General features: G+C 39.7%; 2 protein-coding genes across 15 annotated transcripts in view; both read left to right on the plus strand.

Annotated features, from left to right (window-relative positions):
* Window positions 1-5137, plus strand: part of LOC131471038 (trafficking kinesin-binding protein 1-like) — a 30205-nt gene extending 25068 nt beyond the window's left edge. For 6 of the 11 annotated variants that reach the window (XM_058647265.1, XM_058647261.1, XM_058647260.1 and 3 more), the window contains one exon: window positions 1064-3518. In XM_058647265.1, the coding sequence (XP_058503248.1) occupies window positions 1064-2096 (1033 nt within the window). In that variant the 3' untranslated portion in view covers window positions 2097-3518. Of the gene's footprint in view, window positions 1-1063; window positions 3519-4460 lie in introns of those variants that run through there. The other 5 variants (XM_058647266.1, XM_058647268.1, XR_009241966.1 and 2 more) reach the window with 4 other exon arrangements.
* An 805-nt stretch (window positions 5138-5942) lies between these two features.
* ulk4 (unc-51 like kinase 4) overlaps window positions 5943-20641 on the plus strand; it is a 72984-nt gene continuing 58285 nt past the window's right edge. Inside the window, exons 1-19 of one of the 4 annotated variants that reach the window (XM_058647224.1) lie at window positions 5946-6310; window positions 6431-6516; window positions 7043-7201; window positions 7408-7507; window positions 7665-7804; window positions 7884-8046; window positions 8161-8262; window positions 8387-8470; window positions 8646-8712; window positions 9307-9444; window positions 9725-9999; window positions 10411-10480; window positions 10713-10779; window positions 10919-11011; window positions 11224-11284; window positions 11376-11602; window positions 12308-12354; window positions 12788-12866; window positions 19567-19674. In XM_058647224.1, coding sequence (XP_058503207.1) covers window positions 7064-7201; window positions 7408-7507; window positions 7665-7804; window positions 7884-8046; window positions 8161-8262; window positions 8387-8470; window positions 8646-8712; window positions 9307-9444; window positions 9725-9999; window positions 10411-10480; window positions 10713-10779; window positions 10919-11011; window positions 11224-11284; window positions 11376-11602; window positions 12308-12354; window positions 12788-12866; window positions 19567-19674 — 1959 coding nt within the window. In that variant the 5' untranslated portion in view covers window positions 5946-6310; window positions 6431-6516; window positions 7043-7063. The other 3 variants (XM_058647226.1, XM_058647223.1, XM_058647225.1) reach the window with 3 other exon arrangements.

Genomic DNA, 20641 nt, shown 5'->3' on the forward strand with positions numbered 1-20641 from the left:
TGTCAGTTCAAGTCCTTTTAGTTTCAGAGATTCACCAAAACCACAAGCAGTTTTTAGAATGGACCCCTCCTGGAGAAGAAAACTGAAGTGTATGTATGATATAATTTGCAACAGCAGGACTGAAGACCTGATACTGTAATAGCGTGTGTGTGTGTACGAACATCAGACCAAAGCCAGTCACAGCCTCACTGGGAATGGTGTCATTTACCACGATACTAATTAAGAATTACATTTTATTAATCCCCTTAGGGAAAGTATTCCTCTGCATTTGACCCATCCTAGAATTAGGAGCAGTGGGCTGCCACACTGAGTAGTGCCCGGGGATCATTGGGGGTTGGGTACCTTGCTCAGGGGTACCCCAGCCCTTTTTGGCTGGGTGGGGATTTGAACCGGCAACCCTCCGGTTACAAGCCAAGTTCCCTTTCCACTTGCCCACAGGCTGCCCGATGGGTGGCAGGTGAAAAAACGAAGGATATTTAGGCATATCTAGGGTGAAAAACTGAACACAAAATAATCCATCAACACAAATGTAACCGTTTTCAAAACAACAACAAACAACACAAAGTTAAAAGCCTGTCTGTATGACCTTTCACAGCCAGCCCACCAGGGGGCAGCAGCACTCACTTTGTAATCACTGAACTCTGGCATTAGATGTTGAAAGCAATGAGAGGTGGAATTGATGAAGTTTGTTCGTCAGTGCATCTAATAATTAAAAATGTGCTAACTGTGTTAATTAGCAGGATGGGCTTCTCGATAACTGATAACATTCTGGATGCATAGCTGTTATGAAGATGGAAAATGTCTGTACTAATCTGCACAATTCAGTTGCCAGACACTTGTCATAGTTATTTGATGTTTTACATAACTGGTGTCCTAGTTTGATTTGATGGCTGAAAGTTAATTGTTAATAGCTGATAACTCATGTGAACCCATGTCTGTCCCTGTTCCCTTACCGTTTCTCTTGTCCTTTGCCCTTCCAATGCCCGCTTTCTCCTCCTTTTTTTTAATTTTCCCTCCATCATCCTCTCCCTCCCCTCCTCTGTCATCCCCTCTCCATCTTCAGCTCTTGCTACAACAGTCCTCGTATCAGCACCCCCACTTCCACTTCCTCTCCTGTTCCCTTCTCTGCATCCTCTACTCCTTCCTACACCCCCTGCTGCACCCCACGCCGCCTCTCCCTCTCTCTCCCCCTCGCTGAGTCCTCCACCAACCTTAGGGACAACACCAAGACCACCAGCACCTCTCTTGGACTGGTGCGCCTCCTTCTGGAGCACGGGATCTCTGCATCAGTCTACAACCCCCGAAGCTGGGACAGAGGGCTGGTTTCCAGTGGAGCTTCAACACCTGATGGAAGAGCGCAGGCACAAACGTGTACCGTCACATCAGAGGAGACTGTTGTCCGACAGTTAGAGAAACGCCCCGACACCCTTTTCCTCCAGCCCTACACACCACCCAACTCCCCTCGCTCCAAATCTGCCTTCTCTACCAACACTGTTCCAATTTTTCAGTTCAGCCCTTCCACTGATGAACCTCCATACCAAGACGCCTTCCTTGCTTCCAAACCAGCTCGCACCATTCTGAGGGAAGTGCTGGGGGAGATGGAGAGGGAGCGATTAGACCAGACAGATGAGGACACCCAAACAGAGATGCTAAACCTGCGACTCGTGGACAAACTGAAAAGATTCCACACTCGAACCCCTCTTACTTCTTCGGTGTCACCTGGGAATACTCTTTTAGCCCCCTTTACCTCCACTGGACTGGGAAACAGTGCTCTGGGTGCGGGACTTCCAGGACTGAACGCAGGACTGAGGAGGAATCGAAGCTATCCTGTTATGGTGGGAGCAAGTATGGCTATGAAAGACCCTGGAGGTCCCCCCAACACACAGACAATTATTCCACATACAATACAAACCCCAAATACACAACACACAGTGAACGCACAAGAAATGCAAACAAATCATACACAGGTCACGAAGCCCATACACATACCAAAGACACTGCATGCACTGGAAGCGGTCACACCACAGACAATAATACAGAGACACACCAGACCAACGAGCAACGACCGACACAGTGATGATGAAACTGTGACATAAACAGTATGCACTCACTAGCCACTATATTAGGTACACCTGTTCATATCTACTCAGCCTTTCACATGGCAGCAACTCAGTGCATTTAGAAATGTAGACATGGTCAAGGGGACCTGCATAAGTTCAAACTGAGCATCCGAATGGGAAAGAAAGGTGATTAAAGTGACTTGTGGCATGTTTGTTATTGCCAGACGGGCTGGTCAAAGTATTTCAGAAACTGCTGATCTCCTGGGATTTTCAGGCACAACCCTCTCTAGTGTTCCCAGAGAATGGTTTCGAGAAAATATCCATTGAGTGGCAGTTCTGTGGGAGAAAAATGTCTGGTTGAAGCCAGAAGTCAGAAGAGAATGATAGAAAGGCAACAGCAACTCACATCAGTGACTCAATTATGCATTTGTTGTAACCAAGGTATGCACGAGACGTTCTCTGAAGACACAACACTTTGAATCTTGAAGCAGATGGGCTACGACAGCAGAAGACACCGAGTGCCACCCCTGCCACTGTGTAACGTCTCTGCTGTACCTAATAAAGTGGCAGGTAAGTGTATTTCCACACACAGAACAATACTCTGATATGCATAGACACTCGAATCTATTCACATGTCCACATGTCACACATAACTTATACAGACATCCTTCAGCTTTGGAGTTTCCCCCAGAGAAAACGAGTTCCCTGATGAATAACACAGTTCGTACACAAACTGAAAAACAACAACAAAGTATGTGTCATAATGAAACCAGTGGTGGCTGAAACTGTTACACTGTGCTGTTCTCATAATGTCAGGATACTGATGATACAGTGTGTTGCCTTCCTGTGTTCTTTGTACTCGTGATATCGTGAATGCCATATATGTCATTTCTGGTATAACATTAAAGACCCAATCTGGTGAAAGAACTGCACAGCTTTCCCAAAACCTGTTTTCCCCCCTGCCTCATTCTGAATGAGTCCACGTTGAAGATGGATGGCAACATTAAGAATAATTAAGAATGTACTGTACTGACAAACTACAAAAGCCATTTTGTCAGAATTGTCATGTCGGCGTCTAGTTTTCTGTCTTTTTTTTTTTTTGGGACGTGCAAAAAAAAAAACAAGGTATTTTTAGTTTCTTGCTTTCATTTTTGTCTAACTGTCATTGCAGTTTTCAGTTCGTGATAAAGGATGGAAGAGCCAAGGACAGAGATTAGAGTCAAAGTCAACACAGGCAACTATGATATTTTAAAACCTTAAATTGTTTGGGTCTGCACCTTATTGGGCTAGAATTAAACAGCACAGTGACATGTGGCATTATAGATTATTTTCTACTCGCAACTCTTTATTTTCACTCGGTGTGTTTATAATATGTAAAACAGAAATCTGGATTGGGGCTTTAATGTTTCCTCTTGCTGTGACTAAATGTTCATATGTGCCTAAAAACAGCTTATAGTTTTTCTCATTGAAGTTTCAGCTTGTTTATTTGTTTGTTTGTTTGATTTGATTTTTGTTAGATGGAGAGAAAGTTTGAATGTGAATAACTGAGAATTAATTTATTTAGTCTCAACTTGCTGACAAATGCTCATTCACTGCAAGACCGACCAGGCTCAGATAACCATATACTGATTTTTAACCATACTCTTATAGATGGATGGACTTTTATTGATATTTAGTGAAAGTGCACATCTGAACAAAATTGCAACTCACTCACCATATGCCGCCATACAGTCAGTTCATAGCATGTGTTCGAGGAGGATGCACATGGAATGACATGGACATCAAACTTCCCGACACAATAAAAATGTAGATGGCGCTGGAAGGCGAGTAAAGGAGGGAAAGTGAATTCTGCCACAAACTCTGCTGCAACCTGAGCTGTCAGTCAAAGCCAAAGTTACGCCCACCTTGAACATGAGTGGGACCACAAGATTATAAATTAGGCATAATTGCTTGCCAAGACAGATTTTTAACATAGGTTCACTTTATTTCCACAATCTTCCTAAAATAAGTCATGCATAAATATTTACATATGTCTAAATCAAGCATGTGCAAAGAGAAACAGCAAAGCAATATTTGCCATTACAATATTTTTATTTTTATTAGTGTAATTTGTATCCAGATGTTGCTTTTATGAAATAGAGACTGAACTTTTATCGCTTTATGTTGCTAAAACGATTTTTTTTCTTTTTTTTTTCTGGTCCACTTCCTGTGTCCGTCCTCACGAATGACCATGAGACATTGACTACATTTTCTTTTTAGGCTTTTTTGAAGGAAGATAAAGTGGACCTGAATTGAAAATATATATATATATATATATGAGAAATATGAACTATACATGCATATAGCACCTTTCTCAAGTGAAGCAAAATCACTCACCTGAATTCTCATTCCTCACACCAGGGCTGGTACTGGGCCGCTGACTGCCTGTGTGACTGATAAATGAAAGGACAAAATGGCTGGCACTGATCCGTTCAAATCCTTCACAATTAAGGGAGTAAACTTGCATCATTACTGATAGTGAGAGTAATAAACATGAACTATATTTATTAATGAAATACTTAAAGGTGTATGTTAAAATGAAGGACCGTAACAGTTTTATTTATGTTGTCATAGTGACATAATAAACCTTTAGTTTGATTACTTTATTTCTTGCATACATGGGAGAAAGAAAATCCAGTATTTAATTATGACACCAAGTTCTCAGACTGAATCGATAATATGGGTGTGTGCGTGCGTGCGTGCGTTAATCTGTTTGTCACTTGAATCATCTGAATGTAAATTATGGCAAAATGGAATCCTGCTGTATGGCCATACGTTTGTGTACAGTACATTGAGTTATCGTCATTAGTTTGTATTGACATCAGAGAGCGAGATTTGTTATTGCATTGTAAATGTATGCAACACATATTCTAACTGTTTGTTTTTAAATGAACACAAACAGAAGAAGACAAAGGAGCAAATGAAGTTGTTTATTTTGGGTAACGGAGGAAAGAAACTTTATTTTTCAGGGACTGATGTGTTCTATTCTACAGAACAGACTGTACTGTCAAAAAGAGAAAATAAAAACAAACACCAACTGCTTGCCTTATGTGTGCATTTATTTTGAGTCGAACTTTAATCAAGGAGAGGGGTCATGGATGTCAGCACCAAAAGGACCGATAAATGATTTGTAGAAATAAATGGTGTGGATATTATTTACACCAATGGCCACATGAATGATTCATGTTCAAAATCAGATGATGGTTTGACTTCACCTTGTGAGTATGGTTTGTTTTCTATCCATCCAAAACATCACATGTCCACAGACTTGCCTGATTTCAACATGTGTCCTCAAACCACCTCCAAATGTGTTTTTTTGTGACAGGATTTGAGGATGCATTCAAGATGCACTGGGTCTGTTCAGGTCTGTACACAGGCGCAATCTGGATGTGATCAGATCACCGAGGACAAATGTTAATTTGGGTCTTGGAGTAGAACTCGGTCCTGACAACGGAGTTTGGCACCTGTACTCTGAAGATGACTATGGTTGATCATTCACAGGTTCACCAGGGTCATGGAGGAAGCGCCATAGGAGATTTCAGAGAAGGAAGAGCAATGTGATGTGGAGGAACAGGGAGAGCTTGGAGCACTCGTTATTTTAAATGTACATAGGTACTCGAGGTTTTCAATCTGTAACAATTGTTTTTTAACATTATTTATTATACTTTGATTAAAAATTAACATCTTAATTTCATGTTCTCTTTTCCTACACTTCCTCTTAGATTGATGAAAACAGCTGTTTCCGCTAGTTGGCGCTGTGGTGCCACTAAAAGAAGATTGTAGGGAAGTCTAAGAGCAGCTGAACTGCGCTGGGACTTATAGTTGAAACAAGTGTAACTGCTTAATTTATCATCAGGGAATGTAATGGTGACAGTGTTTTGTATAAAATATGTATGTATAAAGTAGTTCCCCCCCCCCACGCGCCTCCTCTGTGTTGTGCACTCCGGTGTCTTGGCAACGCAGGGATATGCCATTTGGATGTGGTCATCTTAAAACTAATATAATTTAAACCATAGATTCGCGTTGTGCTCGCCGCGCATGTATGGGGTAGAGAAACAGGAACGTCTATTGTACTTATTTTTACGTATGTAATGATTTTGGTTCATTGCTTTAGCTTTTATTTTGTCTCAAGAAGTCCAGCCCCCCCCCCCCTCCTGCAAGCACAATTGATGTGGCCCAACAGGCTTCCGCCAACAAACGGCCGGCCGTTGGTGAGTTGGACAGTTGAAAGTTATTTTGCAGCATTTAACGACTCAGAACAATAGCTAGACACTGTATCGTTTGGACGTATGTTTGTATAATTTAAGTTTTTAACTCAGTTACTTTTGTAGGTATTTCCTGCGAACTGTCGCCCTGTTTCAAGCGAGCAGCATCAGCTTCTGTAAACAGGCGTGAGGTTAGCAGTTCGAGCACGCAGGTACAGCCTCACTAACCCTTAGCCTCTAACCCTACAGTTCACGCTAAAAAGCTTTTCCGACGTTTACAAGTGAACCACCTAATTCACCACCATTTATTTTTTGTTGTATAGCTCTTTAGAGTTGTATCTGGTTATATGGTTATGGCAGTATTTTCTGGTGCAACAGGTGTGAAATTATGATTCAACCATAATTAATCAGTTGGTAGCATTTCATGGGTGGCCATTTTAGGATTCAGCTGTAGGAAAGTGTAAAAATACATGAGTTAGTTTGTAGTTCCAAGTGTAACCTATAACATTTATTCATTCATTCATTTGTTTACCTTTAAATCAAAGCAAATGTTGAATTATAATTGTCAAACTATGTTACAAATAGTTTCCTTTATTGTTCTTTAGTTGTTAAGTCATATATTTTAAACATGTGAGATAACATTATAATAAATGCTCCAACATTCATGAGGCATGACTGCGTTCATGTCTAATATGTCTCTGCTCCTCACCTTTTTTATTTCTTTATTGCCCATTTTAGGCCCTTACTTTTCCACAGCAGATGGAAAACTTCATTCTCTATGAGCAGCTCGGATCAGGCAAGAGCTCTGTTGTCTATAAAGGAAGACGGAAGGGGAGTCTCAGTTATGTGGCCATTATCTGCACCAACAAAGCCAAGAGACCTGAGATCTCTAACCATGTAGGACAATGCTTTCCCCTTAATACATCGATTAAAACTTATGTGCTTATGGTTTATTTATATTTTACAAATTGTACATAAAAATATATAAACACACACATATTTTTAAATACAGGTTGACCATAATAACACATCTCTTATAACAAAACCATTTAGTCTTTCAAGAATACTTACACAAGTATAATACATTGTTTGTGTCCTGTTAGGTACGTCTCAGCCATGATCTGGATCATCCAAACATTATATGCTTCTATGAGTGGTATGAAAGCAGCAACCACCTCTGGTTGGTAGTAGAGCTCTGCACAGGTTGGTCATTTTTATGGCACTGCTGACTTTTTTTCATGTGGAAGGGCTTATAGGGTCTTATTTTTAACACAATGTGAAATGTATTGGTATAAACTTATCCATGGGTCTTTGTCTCTCTCTTTCATGCTGTCTCTCTTGTGTCCATCATCTTGGTTAGGTGGTTCCTTGGAGTCTGTGATTGGTCAGGATGGATGCCTGCCAGAGGATGTCGTGAGGACATTTGGATGGGACTTGGTCAAAGGACTGAAATATGTCCATGAATTGGGAATCATTTTCTCTGACTTGACGCCTGCTAAGGTTTGCATTCATATATGCAAGACTATCAAGTTGACACCAGCATAAAACTATATGGTATAATCTCTTTTGTCATCAATAGATTTTACTGGATGGTAGTGGCATCCTGAAATTTGGTAACTTCTGTCTGTCCAAGTTGGAGGGAGAGACACTGGAAGATTTCTTCACCCTGTTTGTTTCATCTGAAGAGGCAGAAATGAGAGATGCCGAGACGAACTTCAGCAACATGAGGAAAAGATTACAAGGTCAGTTGACCAACCTACAACACTTAGTTCTTTTAGTGAATTTAAGATGACAGGATAATTAAACATCAAACATACGTTTTTATAAACATAATATGTATAAATGCATATTTTCAGGTTCTCTAATGTACACTGCACCAGAGGTTTTGCAAGGATCAGAAAACAATATGAGCTCTGATCTGTGGGCTCTTGGATGTATGCTTTACTACATGTACACTGGTATGTACACACACACACACACACACACACACACACACACACACACACACAGTACAGTAGTTAACAGAATAGGATACACTGCTGGGCTGTGTTGTAAACCTAAAAATCTCTTTTTGTTTATCAGGCAAACCTCCATTCTACTCTGATAGTAACAATGAGCTGATAGAGATGATAGTGTGTCAAGAACCACCTCCTCTCAGACAGACAGGTAATACATAACTGCACACACACACACACGGCTCAAACAGGTGTGAGGTTTACTGTATGATCCTTAGATATCCCTAGAGGGTAACTTTATATTGTACATTGCTTTTCTAATGTATGTTTTGTTTATAATTAAAATATCATATGTGTTTTGTTCTTCTTTATTTGTGTGTTTTCAGACAGTCTTCCGAGTGAAGAATTCCAGAATCTCCTTAAAGCCCTGCTCAACAAAAACCCAGAGCAAAGGTTTAAAGACAAACAATTTTACTGTCTGTTGTTTCCTATTGTCACTTCTGTTGTTGTTCTTTAATACAACAACCCTCCTTCTGTCCTTGAAGAGTGACTAAACCCCAAAACCACTTTTTTTTTTAGGTGTAAACCATTTACTAATGCTATTTGTTGATCCAGGTGCATATCTGTTCAGTTTAGAGTAAAGTATTGATATGATACATGTCGTGATATAAATCAGCTTACCTTCTGCATTTTGCCATTAGATATTTTAGTCCATGCTTTTGTCACTGGAATGCCCAAGCCATTGCTCACCCTTCTCTCTCTCCACCACATGAAGAAGAGGGCACCTCATTTGATGGCTGAAACTGTGTCAGATTTCACTATCAGACCATGCCCCCTCACTGCTCCACTCTCTCCCTCCCTCCTCCTCTCCCTCACTCAAGTCTCAGCCCACATCTTTCAAAATCAGGCACTGGGCAGAGTTAGCCGCAGAAGAGTTACACCTTAATGATAACTTGTAATAATTAATTGTAACATTTAATGGATGGAAAAAAATGTTAAATTTTTATTTATCTCTGAATCTCTAGTTGTGTTTGTTTTTATCTTAAGGATTGACTGGCCAGAGTTGCTGGACCATCCTTTCTGGGCTCCAGTAGTGAAGGAGGAGGAGGATGATGTGGCAGAGGATGATGGAGGGCATCAGACGGAAGATAACAGCTGTGAGAGAGTTGGTCCTGCTAGCTGGAGGTATGATGTTTGTATTATCATTTGATTTAACACCTTCTACTATATTCTAGAAATGTTTTTTTGTAGACACAAATGGTCTGGACTGTAATTGTTGCCGGGGTGCGAAAAATAGACACTAGGTGTTGGCAAAGAAATGAAGAAGAGAGAAATACGATTTAAAAAAAAAAAGGACACAGGTGCATGTGGGGATGATTTACAGTGCAACAGAATTCAAAAGCACGCAGAGTTAAACAGTTCATATCCTGCCTCATATGTACTGTGTTTTTAATACCCTCTATAGACACACAGAGAATCCCTTATGTCCAGCACAGGCAGAGGAGCAGCCCGACAGCCATGCTGCCATCACCCAGCCAGGCCATGAGACTTGTCTTAAAGTATTCTCATCACTGAAAACACCTGAAACAACTCGCACAAGGAATGATAACCACCGAGCTTTCAGACACACCAACTGTGGAGCTTTAAGGAACAGTCAGGAAAAGGCAGAAGATGACTCTGAGCTAACTAGAGCCAAGAAAATAAATCACACACTGCAGCCCCATAAATTATTCACAATAGGTAAAACATTTTCCCATGTCTGTTTGGTAATTAAATGTTTTTGTTGAGTTGACTGTTTAAATAGTACACGTCTCTTCCACATTTGTGGGCATTTTCAGAGCAGTGGTCGAATTGACTTCTATAGCAGTCGGTGGCAGCCAATGAGTTAATAAGACCACCGCCATCATCATACGCAGTAGCAGCCCTTAGATTGTGTACCTGTATGTGCATGTTGTTCATTTTTACCACCAACTTTTTATTTTCTCAACATGATACACAACTGCAAATATTAGCATTGTGCACCGTTTGCTGAAGTTCCTCTTCAAAATTAAATTAAATGATCTGAGATGTGTCACAAACACAGCGCATGAATCGTACAAACAAAGAACCCTGATCAATCTGATTTAGTATTTTGTCTGTTTCCTCCTTCAGATAATGTGTCAGAGCTTAGGCCAAAGAGTGGTGTGGATGAGGACAACACAGAGGCTATTTTTCTGCTCAGGTATTTAGTTCAGTTGATTTACTGCTGATCAATTCATCTATTTTATACTCTATTGAAACACTCCAATCTGCTAATACTCCATGGTGTACATGATGCACATGAAGGGTAGGTCATTTTAGATTAAGCAAATTGGTGGTATTCATACAACTAACTGCTAGCCAGTGGCAGCCATTATCGTATGTATGTCTTACTGTATTAATGTTTTGATAGTCCCTTACTGTTTATTCTCTAGCTCTTGTGCTAACTCAAGAAGGAGCTGCAGTGCCATAGACTCTCTGGACCAGAGCCCTTTACCTCAGGTTACTGCCCTCACATACACCAAAATCTGCACACTGTATAGCAATTTTTGATTCACTCTAATAATTATAACATGGATAACCGGTTTATAGGCAGTTCAGTTATTGTGGCTCGCCTCTCTTTCTTTATTCCTATTCCCAGGCAAGTATGGGCACTGATGTCACAGCTAGTGTAAAATGTCTTCTCCATACTGACTCTGACCTGACTGTCACTCCAATCATGGACAATCCCAAGGTACGCACTGTTTGTAGTATTTTTTTGTGCTGGTTACAACTATGTTAAACAGGGCTTTAAAATGTTTAAAAAGTTTAAAAATGTTAATTTAAGATGGAATAAAAAACCTTGCTAACAAGCATTTGAACTAAGAGAGATGGACAATAATTACAGTGACATTTAGACAACTAAGACTGAAGTTTCCTCTTTGTTGATCTTTCTTTATTAACCAGATTCTGAGGAGTCTTCCTGTGCGATTTGATCCTAAAACCCTTTGTGTTCCAGCACATTCAGGTATTTCATGAAAGTAGTTTTGTACATATTAAGTAGAGAGACTGTGTGTGTGTGTGTGTGTTGTTAACACGCCCTCTCTCCTCTCCTCCAGTTGAGAAGCTGCACTCTTTAAGCGATGAAGGCTGGACTAACTTCCTGTCACAGCTTTGTTCCTCCCTTGAAGAACAGAATCGCTCCACTCATCTGGTCTGCTCCTTCACTGCTACTGCTCCTCCTCCTCCTTCCTCAGCTGCCCGCTCCAAACTGAACCTGTTATGTTACCTCTGCTGTGTGGCTGGAAACAAACTTGTTGCTAACAAGCTGATTAACTCAAATCTGGTAGGAAATACTGAGGCTTCATTTGAAAGCATCCCTGTTTTCTAGACAAAACAAGATATTTTTTCCACTTTAAGGGAGATTTTACTTTAGATAACAACACCATATGATAGTGTTCCCAAACTCATGCTTTTAGCTGAGTCAAACTTAGGTAATTTATACTAATTTCTTCAGTTATTCCATGGCCATTGTTTCCCTCTGCGATACCTTTGCCAGCTTGTTTCCTCCTGCGGGATAGAGTCTCTTCAGGAAGACATAACATTAATTAGTCTTTTACTCTTGCTCACTCTAGTTTAATTGTGCTGTGACAAAGACAAAGTCCCATAGAATGATTTAAGCGAAACAACCCAAATTACGTTTCTTTTATCTGACTTTAGTTTTAGTTTGTGAATTTCGGTTTAACAAAATACTCCAAACAAAAGGATTGGCGGGACCGGTTGGGCTTAGTTACCATAGTAACTGCTATATGCGTCGATCAACCCCACCCAATAGACACACACACACACAGGATATTACATTGAGGACACATTATAGCTTCACAATGCAATAATAGAATTATTTTAATCAGATCTACAAACATTTAATTTGAACAAGCTTATTAAAGACCATAATAAATATAAAGTCAGTGTATCATTATTCTCACAAATTCTTTGACTTTGTACTTCCTCTCTGTAGCTGTCTCTCTAATCCACCTCCTCCTTCTTTCAGCTGTCAGTGTTGATCCAACAGTTACGACAAGCTCCTAACTGGGATGTGTAAGTCCATTTTGTTTGTATCCTCTCTATAAGCCACGAAGCATGAATGCTGGAAAAGTTACTACTGATACTAAAAACACAAACGTAAGTGCCATTAAGTGCTCATTGTTTGAGATTGACCACAAAAATGCCCTTAGAAAGCACTCAGACAAAGCATTTAGAAGATACAGTACTATTGCAAGATGGCACACCCCTAAGGACTGCTTTAACACCGACACATACCATGATCCATGAAAACTAAAGCGGAGTGCATGCTTAGTTTGGAAGTTGCAGGCTTTAGACTTGACCTGACATCTAGCTTATCAGTAATGTTTTCTACCTTTTATCAGGACTTTTTCTGCCTTCATGTTGTATGGTGAAAGTCAAACAACTTTGACACTTGTCAGACATTTTATTAAGTCATTTACTAAATGAACAAAACAATGTTTTTCAGACGGAGCAAGGTCCTCAGAGTGATGGGTCTGCAGGCTCTGCACTGTACTAAACTTGGAGAGGAGAGTCCTGTTTCTGAGGTTTGGAACAACACACAAACACACACACTAAGGTTTACGCAGCTATTCTTCTTCGGACAGCATAAACACAAACCATAAAGTGTTATCTCTAACCTCAACCATTACCAGTTAACGCCTCGCTCTAACCTTAACCTAACCACAATTCAAATCGTAACATTAAACTCAACCTGTGTCTTAAAAAAGTGGTTCTGCTTCATTAGGGCCAGGTTTTGGTTCCCATAGGGTTAGGGACTACTACATACGGACTACTGGCCCTGACAAGGTCAGTGTTTGTCAGAAAATGTTATAAAAATGTTGCAAAAATTTCAGCCAAGTTTAACCTACCCACCAACCTTTCATCCTAACTGTAAACAAACCAATATCTAAAACCTCAAAATATATCACTCACAATAAACTTTTGTCTCTCTATGGGAAATAAAATAATCTCTTTGCATGTACATGGGTAACATTGTTAAAAAACATTAACTAATCATTTTTAAGTCACGTCAAACTTACCAACATTCTGAGAACTCAAGCCAACAGTACCTGTGTCAACCATAGGGTGGCAGTATAGACCAACAAGAACCCCTATATGCACACTGCAGAAAGGATGAATGCACATTTATGCAGAAGAACATGAATTAAACACATAAGAACAATGACTGCATATATTTATATTTATTTCCTTACTCATATTAAGGCCTGTTTAGTGTTGCTGTGCTCACTTGAGTAATTATGTAGACAATTATTAAATGTGCAATTATTGTGTGTATGTTATACGTGATTCTGGCCTGGTTAGAGGTACAGTATATCAAAAATAAAATCCTCCATCACAACATGAGGAGGAATCTTCTCGAAACAGGATGAGGATAGGAATGAAGTCCATGTCCACAATTATTTTACAATACTTACTTTGTACCACTGGGTGGCATTGAAAACCAACAAGACAAAAATGCTTCAGAGAGACATGAAAACACAACTCTCTCTCTCTCTCTTTCTCTCTCTTGCTTGCTCTCTCACTCTCTCTCTCTCTATTACTTTCTTAATTTCGGTCCATTTGTTTCTTACAAAGTCATATCCATCAAACAATGCTTTGAAGTTGTGAATGGCCAAAATGTCCTTGTTGTTTATAATTAAATATAGTGCCACATTTAGTCAAATTAGTCAACATGAGTTAATTCAGCTGTTAATCAATAAGTCAATGTTCTTTACATTCATATACGCTAGAGTCAAATAAAAAGTGGCTGGTTTGCTGTGTTGATGTGTTGTTTCATTAGGTAGACACCACTTGACTCTGCTCTGTTGTGTTGTACTTTGCTGTATGTGCTGCAGAAAGTGCTAAGATTATTGTAAACATTGGACTCATTGTGGGGCTCTGCAGGACAAAACTTGTGTAGTAAAAGCACAATTGCCATGGGCTTTTTGTTTTGTTAAATCTTGAGGGGCAACATATAGGACAATAGCGATATATATGTCAGTGGCTAACATTTGCCGTTTGACAAATTCTTATACCAGCAGATGGTGGTGTATATCGGTTATAACTTTTATGGTAACTGGTTACTAGTCACAGGTGTGTAGATTTGGATATTTTGATAAAGTCCACCTAATTTAAATTAATTCTGCCTATAAAAACTGCGTTAGTTGTAGATGGTCGTACCAAATAAACCGGCATATAAGTGCATGTATACAACAATTTTATAGTCAAATTATAGGCTACTAATGAAAAGTATAGTTTCATGCATAGTTTTTGAGCTGGGGACACAGAGGCAGTTTAGATGCTTTACTGAACTGATCTCAACACACATGCACACACTTGTACACACACATTCAGACTGAGAAATGCTGAACTAATTCAGTGTAAAAGCAGTTGATTATAGAGGTGAGACCGGGACTCTCTCTCTCTTTTTTTGATCCTTTCTTCCTTAACCCAAGATCTAAACAGCCATTTCCTGTCTCTCTTTTTTTGTACCTGCTCTTTACTGTTCATCGCTTTGTCTTCTTGGTCACATTTATTTATTCTGAATCAAATCCTTGCTGCCACCTCAGCTTTGATCCTACATTCTCCCTTTCCTTGGTTCCCTTTCTTTTCTCTTCATCCACTTGGTCTGACACTTAACTGCTACTAAGTCGTCATGGCGATTTACAAAATGGCCGACTGTGGCATAGCAGTGGTTTTTCAGTGCGTTTGTTGTTGCGTTGTTAAAGACAAATGGCGGATTTTTTTTTATTCTGTCTACCCTCCTTACCTCCCTGTAGCTGCTGAAGGATGACAAATTGTTAGGAGAAGGACGTTTGTGCCTGTGTCAATTTGTCTCACTGACCATGTGCGTGCGTCCATCTACACACTATGCTGGGCTCCTCTCTCCCTGTGCGTGTGTGCGTGTGTGTGTATATGTTATGTTTCTGTGCTCTCAGCAGGGGCTCTGCATGTGTGTCTCTGTTGTTTGTGTTACTCTTGTGTACTTGTGAGACAAGCAGATGACCAATAAAACAGCCTATGCTTGCATTTGTATGTGTCTCTGTGTGCGCGTGTGTGTGTGTGTGTGTGTGTTTGGTTTTCTTTTCTCAGCAGGGGTTCTCCTGCTGCAGTCCTGCTGATTGGAGTGACAGGGTTGGGCTTAGTTACCATAGTAACTGCTATATGCTTCGATCAACCCCACCCAATAGACACACACACACACACACACACACACACACACACACACACACACACACACACACACACACACACAGGACATTACATTGACTTACATTCATTTCCTGGAAACTTGCTCTAACTTTTACCATAACAACTACTGGTGTAACCCTAACCTCATCCTAACCATACATACATGTCTTCACCTTAAAATGTAATAATTCACATTATGGGGACTTGCTTTTTGTCCCCATAAGGAAGACAAGTTTCCTTAATGTGACACACACACACACACACACACACACACACACACACACACACACACACACACACACACACCTGTTCTGCTGCATTTGCTTTTTTGTGATTCTCTAGATCTTTCTGTCTTTCCCCTTTCAATAAAATTAAGCAAAACTTGTGCATAAGTGTCACTGCTTTGCTCTTGCAACTTATTAAAACTGTACCTTCAAAACCAATTAGACCAGCTAGAGAGAATTTTCCCCTTTCACTTTTCATCAGGTGTGAAGTTTTCTGTGGCTTTCACAGTACAGCAGTTTAGCTGGTATAGCGCCCTCTCTGGTGGGTATTTCATGGGGATGTGGTCTTAATGCATTCTAAGAGCTCAAAGCAATCTTTAGAAACAAGTATTCAAAGGCTGTTTGCTTCAGGAAAACACTACTCAAAACATCTTTGAATGCCTCTTGAAAGGAACAAAAATGGGTTTGAAACACTACAACATACTTACAGACTTCTAATGGATGTTGTTGAAATATCATGTTGTATATGCTTATGGTAAAATAGAAAATAGTAGGAGCTTTGTTGTTTGTTGAGCCATACATTGGTTTTGTCACCATTATCTAATATGTCACATCTGTCACAAAACATTGTACAATGGACACTTTTAGATAATCTCCAAAAAGTTAGCTATGTTGCTGTATGGAGTTAAGCAAATTTAGGAAAGCTGGTACCTTTTAAGATAAGTGGTTTACCTCTGAATGTAGCGCTGCAATATTGCTTCATACACCTCAGCAGAAACAAACCTTGCTCTACTCCTTTTCTTCACATCTGGTTGTGTTAATTGTAGTCATACATTTACTGTTTCGTACATGCTGTCATTTTTTTTGTGTACGTGCACAACTTCTGTGTGTGCTGTGCTGTGCTGTGCTGAGGCAACTTGCGATTCTCTCTGCCACTATTTGAGTGTTGCGTATGCATGGTAATTAAGTGCATAATGTCTGTGTTTCCTCTGTGTGCATTATTTGATCTGAGGGAGTGCTGATGCTGAGATAATGATAACACATTTTGGGAGAAGATATTTGTGTGTGGATGTGTGTGTTGCCTTGTTTTACCAGAATTGTGGCATCCTGTAAGTTAGTCTGACAGTCTCTTTGGACCTGAACCGCCGGAGCCCACAAGTAGGGATGAGCCGATACTAGTCAAAATCAATGAATCAGATATCGTACAGATATAGTTGTAAAATCTCATACAATCCAAAAATCCTATATTTTGCATGCTTCACTATGTACAGACAGTAATAACATTGTAGCTGAGTCATGTTGTGGGCTGTTTATTTCTTCCTTTATGGCAGAAGAATATTTGTTACACAGTTGGAGAATTATGTCTTTGAAATAGCTTGGAATGGCACACACGTGTTGTTAACAGCTTCATGGTTTGAAAGGTCTATCTAAAGGTACTGTATCGGACTGATATCTGTATCGGCAGATTCTTGAGTTTGAGGTATTGGTATCAGACGCGAAAAAGTGGTATCATGCCATCCCTACCTACAAGTTAAGATAACTGTTTTTAAGGTTTTAGACTTTGTTTCATGGTCTGAGTAGGTGTTTGTCTCAGTTTAGTGCTAGGCATTCATTTAAGATGTTTAATTGTAGACTTGGGCCTGTCCCTGTGTATAGTAGGTCAGTGTGTGTGTGTGTGCACTTGTATTTATTACCTCTAGGACCTTTCCTGGATGAACGACTGACCTTGTCAGGACCAGCAGTCCTCATGGAGACCAAAACGTGGCCCTAATGGGGCAGAATCTAATTTCTGATTAACTCATTCTTAGGTCTACGTTTTGAATTTCACTTAGGTTACAATTAGGGTGAAGCAGTTAATGTCCAAAATGAATGGAAGTCGATGCATGTCCTGAAAAGAATATCTGCACAAACCTCTCTCTCTCTCTCTCTCTCTCTCTCTCTCTCCCTCCCTCTCTCCCTCTCTCCCTCTCCCCCCCTCTCCCCCCCTCTCCTTCTCCCTTCTGTTTGTGTATGTGTGTATGCACGTGCTGCTGATTGCACAGTGGTGCCTTTCACCACCCTCTGCCTGAGAGCAACTCTGTGGTCAGTTTCATACTCACCCCAGAATCTTAACTCCCCACCCAATCATTCACGTTATTATTGGGTTCAGTTCAGTTCGGAAGGGGGCATAGAAGGGGATGGATTTTTTTCACAGTACAAATAGTATGCAACAGGGTGTGATAATCTATTGGATTTTCAATTAAGGTAAAACATTCAGGACTCTAGTGTCAAACTCATACCGTACCATGCTCATAGATCAGTTTGAGAAGTTGCCATGGTTCTTGAAGCAATAATAAAAGGAAAGAGTAACTAGCTGGGGCAAAGGAAAGATATGTTGAGGGAAAACTTGACAAACAGACTGTTACCTCTTCTCACCCTACAATGAGAAAAGGAGTCAGAAGGTTAGAGACAGTATGAGCAGGTGAGAGATAAAGATATAGGTGAGCCGTGTGTGAGGGATGTGTGATGCATGCATTGAGGGCAATTCAAAGTGGAGCAGAAGTAAAAAACGGAGAGAGAAAAACAACAGAGGGAAGAGAGAGAGAGGGAGAGAAAGAGAGCAGCAAGATGGAGAAATGTGGAGAAGGGAGAGAAAGGAGTGAGGCAGAACTTGCATTAGATCACAGAGGGGGGACGCTGGCAGTAATGCTAATGCCAAGAAGCAGCCAGCCAACAAGGCTGTCTCTGCATATACTTATGTCTCTGTGTGTGTGTGTGTGTGTATGAACACAAGTGCACATGATTGCATGAATTTGTGTGCTTAGTTATACGTGTGCATATACTGTGTGTGTGTGTCTGTGTTTGTGAATTTTAGTGGTTTTCACTGAAAATGCTGTTGCCTCTGTCCAGCTCATATCTTTTTCTTCACTGCTCTCCCACTCACTGTGTATTTGTGGCTGAATTTTATAAATAGCCAACAGTTAAGGTGTGGAAAACAACTTATTTAGAGCTCTGGAAGCCACTATTCATTATTTCAGCTTCAGTTCAGCTTTTATTCTGACTTATCTACTATTATTTTGATCATGGGACATTTGTAGTGGTATTCTCTCACTTCTTCATACTAATGTCATAACTGCTTTTTTCATATTATGCTTTTTTTCTGCAGATGCATTCTTGCCAAACCCCTATTGGTGAATATTAATAAGACATCAAGTTTCTACTGTAGCCCAGCTGATGTTGTATTTTTTAGGCCAATAGTCATATTGATATTTAAAAACCAACAGCCAACAAACATATATACACACATGTATCCTGATTGTTGATTGTTAAAGACAATAAAGTAACCTTTAGTGTTTAAATCAACTTGTAACTTCTCTCTGGTCATTACATGTTTTTGCTGATTCCTGAAAAAACGTCAATGTATGGTGTTGAAGTCTTTTGGTTAGAGAATATGAGACTTTCCTTTTTACTGTTCTTTAGTATATTTGAAAGAGCTAGACAGATGTGTAGGATGGTTTGGCCTTGGTAGAAGTATTAGCTCTACTGAGAACCATTGTAGTGAAATGCTGTGTCTAGATTTTTACTGACATTGTTTATATTGTTATATATCGTCACAGTAGTAGAGTGGGACCTTGCGCAGCTACAGTCTTCCCACAAAGTGGCAGGAAAAATAGGAAAACTCTCCTCCATTGTAGTAATGTCTAATGAAACAAAAAATGTAAGATTCATAAATATATATGACATCATTAAATTACTTTATAGAGCCCAATTTTCTTGATCTTTTTTGATTTGCAACAACAGGAAAAGTAAAGTACTGATGAATTAATTTATTTCACTTCTCTCTTTCAAGGCTGTGTCAACAATGACGGAGTTGTTGAGGGACAACCAGAGGAATCATAAAGTGAAGCATTATCTGCTGCCACCACTTGGGCAGTTCCTCTACCTAATTGCATCTCAGGTAAGCACTGCATGTCAGATGCCAACATCATGAGACAGACAGACAGACAGACAGACAGACAGGCAGACAGACAGAAAGCTGATGCAGAGTTATATCAGAATTAAAGACAAACGGAGGTGCACATTAAAACAGTACAATTATTTGTTAATCATTTTATTGTGCTTCTTCATCTCCCTCATACCTCACTCTTGAGATTCAGCTCTTTAAATGAACAAAATAATAGTTTTACATGTCACAGAAGAATAATTTTTAAAAGATTGAAAGTTGCAAAGGTCATTATAACATATTATTGCATATCACAATTTATCCTAATATTGTGCAGCCCTAATTACTACCACCATCCTGTTTGGCTTTTTTTTGTTTTGTTTATTGTTAATTGAAAATGATTAGCACAACCTGCCATGCTGCATGGGCCAATACATCAGACTTGTCCCTTATTTTAGTTTTTCCAACATCTTCAAGGAATTGACAGTTTTAAAGACCAAGTTGTTATTTTATTGCTACAACGTCTTTTAAGATGCACCGGCAGGTTGGCAGTTTGCTGATGAATTTCTTGGTCAGTGTCAGGGTCAGCTTTAGCGGCCGTGCTTCATCTATTCTCACGGTTAGATCTCATTCATAACTTCCAAATGCAATAAACATACACTGTTATTGGACCTTTGAATGCTTCTTTCAAGGTTGAAATGAAAAGCTTTTCAAACTATTCTCTCACGGCAGGTACATGTGGGAAAAAAGTAGGAGGAACAAAAATACACAAAAAACACTCTTAAGGGCAAAACCAATTAAATTGCCTGAGCCATCATTTATGTGTTTATTCACAATATACAATAGTAGACTAAACGGCATCAGTGGTAGTTAATCATACCTTTAGTACAACCAGTTCTAAAACCTAAACACAGAATATGCAACTGTTGTAACTGACCCACTTTCCCTGTTTAATATCAGGGAAAACTGTTTTATAGGAATC

The sequence above is a fragment of the Solea solea genome, chromosome 13 (assembly GCF_958295425.1).
Source record: "Solea solea chromosome 13, fSolSol10.1, whole genome shotgun sequence".
NCBI lineage: Eukaryota > Metazoa > Chordata > Actinopteri > Pleuronectiformes > Soleidae > Solea > Solea solea.